Below are 12,500 nucleotides of genomic sequence, written 5' to 3'. Positions count from 1 at the left end.
TTACTCTACTGTACTATATTACTCTACTCTACTCTACTCTACACTATTCTCTACTCTACGCTACTGTACTCTACTCTACTCTATTACTCTACTCTACTCTACTCTACTCTACTCTACTCTACTCTACTCTACTCTACTCTACACTGTTCCCCTCATGCGAGCGTCAGTTCCAGTGTTCTGAGTGTACTCTACTACTCTACTCTACTCTACTCTACTCTACTCTACTACTCTACTCTACTCTACTCTACTCTACTACTCTAATACTCTACTCTACTCTACTCTACTACTCTAATACTCTACTCTACTCTACTCTAATACTCTACTCTACTGTACTCTGCTCTACTCTACTACTCTAATACTCTACTCTACTACTCTACTCTACACTATTCTCTACTCTACTCTACACTACTCTACTCTACACTACTCTACTCTACTACTCTACTCTACTCTACTCTACACTGTTCCCCTCATGCGAGCGTCAGTTCCAGTGTTCTGAGTGTACTCTACTACTCTACTCTACTCTACTCTACTACTCTGCTCTACTCTACTCTACTACTCTACTCTACTCTACTCTACTACTCTGCTCTACTCTACTCTACTCTACTCTAATACTCTACTCTACTCTACTCTAATACTCTACTCTACTGTACTCTGCTCTACTCTACTACTCTAATACTCTACTCTACTGCTCTACTCTACTGTACTGTACTCCACTCTACTCTATTCTCTACTCTACTCTACTCTACTCTACTCTACTCTACTCTACTCTACTCTATTCTCTACTCTACTCTACTCTACTCTACTCTACTCTACTCTACTCTACTCTACTCTACTCTACTCTACTCTATTCTCTACTCTACTCTACACTACACTACTCTACTCAACACTATTCTCTACTCTACTCTACTCCACTCCACTCTACTCTACTCTACTCTACTCTACTCTACTCTACTCTACTCTACTACTCTACACTGTTCCCCTCAGGCGAGCGTCCGTTCCAGTGTTCTGAGTGTACTCTACTACTCTACTCTACTCTACTCTACTCTACTCTACTCTACTCTACTCTATTACTCTACTCTACTCTACTACTCTATTCCACTTTACTCTATTGTACTCTACTACTCTGCTCTCTTCTCCTCACTCCGCAGGCGAGCGTCCGTTCCAGTGTTCCAAGTGTACTCTACTCTACTCTACTCTACTGTACTCTACTCTACTCTACTCTACTCTACTCTACTCTACTCTACTCTTCTCTATTCTATTCTACTGTACTCTGCTATGCTCTGCTCTGCTCTACTCTATTCTACTCTACTCTACTCTACTCTACTCTATTATACTCTACTCTACTTTACTCTACTCTACTACTCTGATCTACTCTATTCTACTGTACTCTGCTCTATTCAACTCTACTACTCTACGCTACTCTGCTCTGCTCTACTCTACTCTACTCTACTCTACTGTACTCTACTCTACTCTACTCTACTGTACTCTACTACTCTACTCTATTCTACTCTACTCTACTGTACTCTACTGTACTCTACTACTCTACTCTACTCTATTCTACTCTACTCTACTCTACTGTACTCTACTCTACTCTACTCTACTGTACTCTACTACTCTACTCTATTCTACTCTACTCTACTCTACTCTACTGTACTCTACTCTACTGTACTCTACTCTACTCTACTACTCTACTCTACTCTATTCTACTCTACTCTACTGTACTGTACTCTACTCTATTCTACTCTACTCTACTGTGCTCTACTACTCTACTCTATTCTACTCTACTCTACTCTACTGTACTGTACTCTACTCTACTCTACTCTACTGTACTCTACTCTACTCTACTCTACTCTACTCTACACTATTCTCTATTCAACTCTACTACTCTGCTCTCTTCTCCTCAGGCGAGCGTCCGTTCCAGTGTTCTGAGTGCGGGGTGACTTTCTCCTCGCTGGCCAACTTGTCTCGCCACAGTTTGACCCACTCGGGCCTGCGTCCGTACCGCTGCCCGTCGTGCCTGCGCGCCTTCTCCCAGCGCTCCAACCTGCGCCAACACCAGCTGCTGCACGCGGACACGCCCCCCCCACACGCCTGCCCCCTCTGCCCCGCCCGCTTCCTGCGGAGCGCCAAGCTGGCCGCACACCTCTACTCCAACCACCAGGTAAATACACTACACTACACTACCCAGCATGCACCACTACACTACACTACACTGCACTACACTACACTACACTACACCACACTACACTGCACTACACTACACTACCCAGCATGCACCACTACACTACACTACACTACCCAGCATGCACCACTACACTACACTACACTACACTACACTACACTACACTACACTACACTACACTACACTACACTACACTACACTACACTACACTGCACTACACTACACTACCCAGCATGCACCACTGCACTACACTACACTACCCAGCATGCAACACTACACTACACTACACTACACTACACCACTATACTACACTACACTACACTACACTACACTACACTACCCAGCATGCACCACTACACTACACTACACTACACTACACTACACTACCCAGCATGCACCACTACACTACACTACACTACACTACACTACACTACACTACACTACACTACCCAGCATGCACCACTACACTACACTACACTACCCAGCCACCACCACTACACTACACTACACTACACTACCCAGCATGCACCACTACACTACACTACACTACACTACACTACACTACACTACACTACACTACACTACACTACACTACCCAGCATGCACCACTACACTACACTACATTACACTACACTACACTACACTACACTACACTACACTACACTACCCAGCATGCACCACTACCCAGCATGCACCACTACACTACACTACACTACACTACACTACACTACACTACACTACACTACACTACACTACACTACCCAGCATGCACCACTACACTACACTACACTACACTACACTACACTACCCAGCATGCACCACGCCAAGATGGCCGCACACCTCTACTCCAGCCAGAGACATTCTAAATGCAGAGACGGCCAGCTCGACGTTCCTTCCTGTTTCACTTATGACGTCGGCCACGCCCCTTTAGGAGACCTGATAGGAGACTTTTATAATGGGTGCCTATGGGCGAATCTGACTTTTCCACTGATACGACCAATGCCTTAATTCATGGGCGGAGCGATGGATTTAAAAATTGTATATCCTGCGAGCCACATGCCTTCTTTACATTCTAAAAATTTAAATTACATCTCAGAATTATTTTTTCACAGAGAAAATCGACTTTGTTTGACGCGTGTCCCGTCTAGTGCGGGCCACTGCCATGGAATGGCAAGAATGATTGACAAGCGGTGCAGAATATTTGCTTTGCGTGAAAACAGGAGCGGTTGATAAGGAGCCCTGCATTAATTGACGTTTATTTTAAATTAGCCTATTATCGACTTCATTCAATAGGCTACTCTTTGCAGCAGTCTGTGTTGCATGACACTTCCGCATCATCTCATCCAGTCATCTGTTAAACGAAATGCAGGTTGCGCCAGGCAGGGCAAAAGTTAGCGGAGATGGCTGGTTAACTTGGACATTAGCCTATTAATTTCGCAAATAGGCTATTGTATTAGTAGGCTAGTTCAGATACACCGCGCTCTTCCCTGTGGTGCGTCTCCAGTTGAATAAAGGTGAGAAAGTGGATCGCACTCGGGTTCTTCTTTTCTTCTTTTTATTTTTATTTTTACATAGCAGCAAGAGTGTAGACAAACGTTTTGGCTGTTGCCTTCATCAGTGTCTCCACTTCTGCTGCTATGTAAAAAATAAAAAGATGAAAAGAAGAACCAGAAGTGCGATCCACTTTCTCACCTTCTAAGTTATTCAACTGGAGACGCACCACACGGAACAACGCGGTGTATCTGAACTAGGCTACTACTTCTGCAACTGAGCCACACCAGCAGCCTCCAAGATGTCCTTCGAGACTAGTAGCCTAAGTTAACAGACGCAAGAGCCAAAACTTTTACCTTCAGCGCAGCAGAAAGAACAAAAATTCTGTACTATCCAGCAAATAGGATAGGCTCAACGATGCACTAACGGGATGCACAGGATACGAGTTTGATAGGAATAGCTGTAGGTTCTCTCCAAATGTTCGAGTTTGGCACTGCATAGCCTGCGCTCTCTGGATTTTCTCGGGGTTTTTTTATCAGGCTATTGAGCGATTTTTAGTCATGCATGTGCAGCGCAATGTTTTAGTCAAAATTCGGTACAGTTCCGTGAACTTGGATCCCCTGAAGGCACGATATGAACGCACAAATGTGTCTAGAACAACATGCCATAGACGGAATAATGACAGCTGAGGATTGTAGGTGAATATGGTTACATTACGCATAGACATCATGGATTTAAATAGCCTACTTGTCTGTAGGCTATCTGAAGCACGTCATGCTTCTGCATCAGCCTACATATATAGGCTCTGTCTCCAGTGCAGACTTCAGTGTAGTCCCGTTAAGATCCTCTCCTTTCTAAGCACGATATGAACGCAAAAAACTTCCGTGTAGTTGTGTAGCACAATAGGCTATATTTCATATACGAAGTCATGGCCATGATTGCATGAACTTGATTAAATTAAATTAAAAATTATACACGAGGTCATGTCTAAACTCAAGCAGCACATCTTTCATAGTGAATTTAAATAATTTGGTTGTACATTTAAAAAAAAAAACTTGATTTTGTTCACAGTAGCAGTAGCCTATTTCTCACGTCTATGCCATCTAAAATATCAAAAGCATTTTGATTTAGTGCAGAGTCACGGCAACATCAAGTTATCATATTAAGTTGCCCAGTTTTGTAAAATTGTGCGTGATGCTGCTGTTAAACGTTGCCTGGCTGTTTCTCTGACCGGAGTTCTCCCAGCGCCAGCGGAGCAAATTATTTTAGGAAACGTGATTGGTTGATTCTGCGCTGGTGTTCGATGATTGACAGTTTGGCCACGCCTTTTTAGGAGACCAGAAGTACTTGGTTGGTGAAACATTCCATCCTATTGTTGACGTCACCAGCTGGCTATCTTTTTAGAATAGAGAATCTTTGGTAAAACCACCAGGTACTGCATTACACTACACTACCCAGCATGCACCACTACACTACACTACACTACACTACCCAGCATGCACCACTACACTACACTACACTACCCAGCATGCACCACTACACTACACTACACTACACTACCCAGCATGCACCACTACACTACACTACACTACACTACCCAGCATGCACCACTACACTACACTACACTACCCAGCATGCACCACTACACTACACTACACTACATTACATTACATTACATTACATTACATTACATTACACTACTCTACACTGGTCATTACACTACACTACACTACACTACACTACACTACACTACACTACACTACACTGGTCATTACACTACACTACACTACACTACACTACACTACACTACACTACACTACACTACACTACACTACACTACACTACACTACACTACACTACACTACACTACACTGGTCATTACACTACACTACACTACACTACATTACATTACACTACACTACACTACACTACACTACACTACACTACACTGGTCATTACACTACACTACACTACACTACACTGGTCATTACACTACACTACACTACACTACACTACACTACACTACACTACACTACACTACATTGGTCATTACACTACACTACACTACACTACACTACACTACACTACACTACACTGGTCATTACACTACACTACACTACACTACACTACACTACACTACACTACACTACACTACACTACACTACACTACACTACACTGGTCATTACACTACACTACATTACATTACATTATACTACATTACACTACACTACATTACATTACACTACATTACACTACACTACACTGGTCATTACACTACACTACACTACACTACACTACACTACACTACATTACATTACATTACACTACATTACATTACATTACATTACATTACACTACACTACACTACACTACATTACATTACATTACACTACACTACACTACACTACACTACACTACATTACATTACACTACATTACACTACACTACACTACACTACATTACATTACATTACACTACACTACACTACACTAGTCATCACACTACTCTACACTGGTCATTACACTACACTACACTACACTACACTACACTACACTACACTACACTACACTACACTACACTACACTGGTCATTACACTACACTACACTACACTACACTACACTACACTACACTACATTACACTACACTACACTACACTACACTACACTACACTACACTACACTACACTACACTACACTGGTCATTACACTACACTACACTACACTACATTACATTACACTACACTACACTACACTACACTACACTACACTACACTACACTACACTACACTACACTGGTCATTACACTACACTACACTACATTACACTACATTACATTACACTACACTACATTACACTACACTACACTACACTACACTACATTACACTACATTACATTACACTACACTACACTGGTCATTACACTACACTACACTACACTACACTACACTACACGACACGACACGACACGACACGACACGACACGACACGACACGACACGACACTATATTACATTGTCATCTCTCCTCTCACCACCAGGGGCCGCCACCGTACCCGTGTCCCCACTGCAGCGTGGGTTTCCTCAGGAAGAGGCAGAGGGACGCCCACCTCCTGGCACAGCACCCCCCAGTGGCCGCCGAGGGAAGTGCGGCTGCCGACGCTCAGGGCGCCAGTGGCACGCAGGAAGCCAACACCACTGCTGACGCCGGCCAATCAGAAACCAGCACTCCTGCCCAAGGGGAGGGACCAGTAGCGAGGCCCAATGACGTCGTCCTCCTCCTCCACACCTGCGACCTGTGCGGCAAGAGATTAAACTCCGCCTCCAACCTGCGACTCCACCGACTGAGCCACGCCCACGAGGACGAGGCAGCCAAGGGGTCATCGGGAGGTCAAGGTACACACACACACACACACACACACACACACACACACACACACACACACACACACACACACACACACACACACACACACACACACACACACACACAGACATGCACACTCACACACACTCACACACACGTACACTCACACTCACACACACACACACACACACACACACACACACACACACACGTACACTCACACTCACGCTCACACACACACACACACACGCACATACACACTCACACACACACACACACACACACGCACACACAGACACACACTCGCACGCACACACACACACACACACACAGACACACACACACACACACACACACACACACACACTAACAAAGGATGAAATGTTCACAAGCACCAATAATAATAATTAAAAAAAACGTCTTCAACCTATTAGTCCGTAGGCTATCCTGAGGATATCCGTTCCTGACTTGAATAGGCTAGTGCAGAAATAATTAGGCCCTAAGAGTCATCACTTATAGCCTAAGTTAGGAGCGGAATTGAGACGGTGAATGCAGGACAGAATAATAAAAACAAAACACCGTCGACTGGCGGTCTTGTTTAGGGATCACGCTTGTGTTATTATCAAATGCCCAATGTTACGTGCAACGCGCAATTGGCTGACTCTTTCCACTTGTAGCCTACTAAAACTGAGGGAGGGATCAACGTACAATGGGCTACACTGAAGCAGATTACTCTGCTTCGCAAAAAAAGCAGTGCACCAATAATACCCCCGTCTTCAACCTACTATTTACCAGATATATAGGCTAGTAATAGTATTAAGTTGTGCTACCTTGTTTTTGTGGTAACGACAGTGTAGATCATAATAGCCTGCAATAGGGGAAGCGGCATGCGCCAGTTTTAAAGACAGAATGTCGTCGCCAAATGTAAAATCACCTCTCTCATGCTGACATGACGGGGCACTACTTCATTAGGCTACAATGTTGTTCATGTCTGTTTGACTCACACTATACAAGTGGTTCAATTTGTGTTTTTGTGCTCATCGCACAAATGAGACAGACAGGCTTGCTTGATAGGGCTACACAAAGCAAGCGACATCGGTCCACTCAAAATGGTCCGAACTCCGCCGCTTGATTTCATGTCTCCTCAGTCTCTCCATTACGGTTTATTAGCCTACTCTGTTTTGCTATTTTCGTTGTTCTTAGCCCTGGCATTAGAGATGAAGCAACTGTGATCAGTGAGGTTGTGGAAACGGTTGTATAGGCCTATGGTTCTAAATTGGAAGCGGTCGATGCCAGTTTTGAAGACAGAATGTCGTCGCCAAATTTAAAATTCGATCTCTCTCATGCTGGCGTTACGGGACACACTTAATTACAATGGTGTTCCTGTCTGATTGACTCGGTTTTAATTGTCTTTACCGGTTCAAATTGTAGTAGGTATGCAAACTCTGTATCCTGAGGATACCCGTTCCTGGCTTGAATGGTGCCGAAATAAGTTAGGGACGGATTGGGAGACGGTGAATGCAAGACAGAAAAAAGTCGAGTTTAAATTCACATGGTGGTCTTGTTTAGGGCTCACACTTGTGTTATTATCAAATGCCCTATCAAATGCCCAATGCTAAATAAAACATGCAATTTGCTGACTGTATTTCTACTACTACTAAAACTGGGGGACGGACAAGCACGGAAGCACAAACAGACGCAAAAACACAGGCAGACGCTGCTCTGCAAAAGCAGTGCTATACTGCCCCCCGCATTCCGAATGGCCACAGGGTGTAATGATCACGGTACGCTGCCACGGCACGGCACGGTAATGAGCAGATTGAAGTTACACCATCTGTGATAACCTCACTGTCACCAGAGCCTATGTGATAACCTCACTGTCACCAGAGCCTATGTGATAACCTCACTGTCACCAGAGCCTATGTGATAACCTTACTGTCACCAGAGCCTATGTTATAACCTTACTGTCACCAGAGCCTATGTTATAACCTTACTGTCACCAGAGCCTATGTTATAACCTTACTGTCACCAGAGCCTATGTTATAACCTTACTGTCACCAGAGCCTATGTTATAACCTTACTGTCACCAGAGCCTATGTTATAACCTTACTGTCACCAGAGCCTATGTTATAACCTTACTGTCACCAGAGCCTATGTGATAACCTTACTGTCACCAGAGCCTATGTGATAACCTTACTGTCACCAGAGCCTGTGTGATAACCTTACTGTCACCAAAATTGTAATGTCTATGTCTTAATCTCTTACTTAAGGCTTTCGGTGCTGTCATAGCGCTGTTGTTATGATGTAGTTGAGTATTTTCAGCAAATAGTGAATAGACCCACTGGCGACCTCCTCTCGTCTCGTCTCGTCTCTTCTTCCCTCCTCTCATCTCCTGTCTTCTCGTCTCCTGTCTCGTCTCGTCTCCTCTCTTCTCCTCTCCTCTCCTCTCCTCTCCTCCCCTCTCCTCTCTCCTCTCCTCTCCTCTCCTCTCCTCTCCTCTCTCCTCTCCTCTCTCCTCTTCTCTTCTCTTCTCTTCTCTTCTCTTCTCTTCTCTCCTCTCCTCTGCAGGTCGCGGTGGTGTCGGGGGGAGGCGTGGCCTAGCGTGTGGCGTGTGCGGTAAGCAGTTCGGCTCCTCCTCTGGGCTGGCTCTCCACTCGCGTGTCCACACGGGGGAGCGGCCATACCCCTGCCCCACCTGCGGCAAGAGATTCAGACAGAACACACACCTGAGAGAACACCTGAGGACACACTCAGGAGAACGGCCCTACAGGTAACACACACACACACTAATACACACACACACACACACACACACACCTGAGAGAACACCTGAGGACACACTCAGGAGAACGGCCCTACAGGTAACACACACACACACACTAATACACACACACACACTAATACACACACACACCTGAGAGAACACCTGAGGACACACTCAGGAGAACGGCCCTACAGGTAACACACACACACACACTAATACACACACACACACACACACCTGAGAGAACACCTGAGGACACACTCAGGAGAACGACCCTACAGGTAACACACACACACACACTAATACACACACACACACACACACACACACACACCTGAGAGAACACATCAGGACCCACTCAGGAGAACGACCCTACAGGTAACACACACACACAGTAATACACACTAATACACACACTAATACACACACACACTAATACACACACACACACACCTGAGAGAACACCTGAGGACACACTCAAGGGAGAGACCATTCAGGTCACACACACACACACACACACACACACACACACACACACACACACACACACACACACACCTGAGAGAACACAGACCTTACAGGTGTGAGGTGTTGTTTCCATAGTAACGTGTGTATTGTTTCCATAGTCACTGGTGTATTGTTTCCATAGTCACTGGTGTGTTGTTACCATAGTAACATGTGTATTCTTTCCATAGTAACTGGTGTGTTGTTTCCATAGTAACGTGTGTGTTGTTTCCATAGTAACTGGCTTGTTTCCATAGTAACTGGCTTGTTTCCATAGTAACTGGTGTGTTGTTTCCATAGTAACTGGTGTGTTGTTTCCATAGTAACTGGCTTGTTTCCATAGTAACTGGTGTGTTGTTTCCATAGTAACTGGCTTGTTTCCATAGTAACTGGTGTGTTGTTTCCATAGTAACTGGTGTGTTGTTTCCATAGTAACTGGTGTGTTGTTTCAATAGTCACTGGTGTGTTGTTTCCATAGTAACTGGTGTGTTGTTACTATAGTAACAAGTGTATTGTTTCCATAGTGACTTGTGTGTCCATGTGCGAGGCGTGTGGGGCTATGGGGCTTGTTACCATAGTAACGTGTGTGTGTGTGTGTGTGTGTGTGTGTGTGTGTGTGTGTGTGTGTGTGTGTGTGTGTGTGTGTGTGTGTGTGTCGTCCGTCCCGCAGGTGCGAGGTGTGTGGGCGGGGCTTCATCCAGAGCATGCACCTGGCGGAACACCGGCGCACGCACACGGGCGAGAGGCCACACCCCTGCCCGGAGCCGCACTGCGGCAAGGCCTTCAAGACGCCCTCCAACCTCCGCAACCACCTGAAGGTGCACGCACGCCACGCGCACACACTCGCACACACACTCGCACACACACTCGCGCAGACGCCTGCGGAGCGCACGCAGACGCAGCTGCAGACGGAGGAGCCAGCGGGGGAGAGCGAGACGGGAGCCGCTGCCGTCGCCCTATTGGAGGGTTCACATGGGGAGGCGGGACCTGCTGCCGTGACGCTATTGGACGGTTCGTGTGTGGAGCTCTCGGGCGCAGTGCCGGCCCTCTGCCAGGAGGGGGAGCAGCCGCAAGTCATCCAGATCACTCAGGCAGATCTGGCCCAGGTACTACACTACACTACCCAGCATGCACCACTACGCTGCACTACACTACCCAGCATGCACCACTAAACTACACAGCATGCACCACTACACTACATTACCACAGTGGGTTTACATACAGTGTTGAATCTCGCCCTCCAACCCGTGCCTGCAGTTCACCTAGGGAGCGCTGTCGAGACAGCAGAGCTCATAAGGCTGGCGCTAATAACTTGACATTGTGCTCGCTGTCGGCTGAAACTTGACAATTTTACTGTAAGTTCTGAAAAACCAATGTGGATTTCAATGAAATGTACAATAACCTGGGAGTTATGTCCTTCTGATTTCCTACAGCTTTGGCATTTATGAGTCAGGCTCCGCTAGCATCTTGCTAACAAAATTGCTTTACGGCCGTCGTGATCACAGCAATGCAGCCGGCCGACCAATCCAAACGCAGTGTGTGAAGCCACTCGTGACGTCATATTGACAATAAAGTCGTATTTTACAAAGATCCAGCGAGTTTAAACATTCAAACTAAGTGCTGTTTGAAAGGATAATCTATCCTGCCTTTTGGAAAAATAAATTGAAACGATTATACCAATTATCTCCCAAAGCAATGGCAGCATCGTGGTTGAGCTCCATGGGACCCCATTCATTTCAACAGCCTCTGCGCTCCTTGGCACTCCTCTGCGCTCCTCTGCGCTGTCTGGATGGCGCCACTTAGTGGACAGTACCACGCGGAAAAAGTCGCGAGATTCCTCTCTCGTACTACCCATAAACACTCTCTGACATTACACTACCCAGTATGCACTACACTACATTACCCAGCATGCACCACTACACTACACTACACTACACTACACTACACTACCCAGTATGCACTACACTACATTACATTATATTGCACTACACTACACTACACTACATTACATTATATTACACTACACTACACTACACTACACTACATTACATTAGATTACACTACACTACACTACACTACCCAGCATGCACCACTACACTACGCTACGCTACGCTACACTACACTACACTACACTACCCAGCATGCACCACTACACTACGCTACACTACGCTACGCTACACTACACTACACTACCCA

The 12,500-nt window shown here is 45.6% G+C and overlaps 1 protein-coding gene across 1 annotated transcript in view; it reads left to right on the top strand.

Moving 5' to 3' along the window:
• Positions 1–12,500, top strand: part of znf526 (zinc finger protein 526) — a 57,896-nt gene that overhangs the window by 39,720 nt on the left and 5,676 nt on the right. The window contains exons 14-17 of the mRNA XM_063198388.1: positions 1,905–2,161; positions 6,711–7,065; positions 9,605–9,806; positions 10,975–11,410. Coding sequence (XP_063054458.1) covers positions 1,905–2,161; positions 6,711–7,065; positions 9,605–9,806; positions 10,975–11,410 — 1,250 coding nt within the window. The remainder of the gene's footprint in view (positions 1–1,904; positions 2,162–6,710; positions 7,066–9,604; positions 9,807–10,974; positions 11,411–12,500) is intronic.

The sequence above is a fragment of the Engraulis encrasicolus genome, chromosome 5 (genome assembly GCF_034702125.1).
Source record: "Engraulis encrasicolus isolate BLACKSEA-1 chromosome 5, IST_EnEncr_1.0, whole genome shotgun sequence".
Lineage (NCBI taxonomy): Eukaryota > Metazoa > Chordata > Actinopteri > Clupeiformes > Engraulidae > Engraulis > Engraulis encrasicolus.
This window is presented reverse-complemented; position numbering and strand designations above follow the sequence as displayed.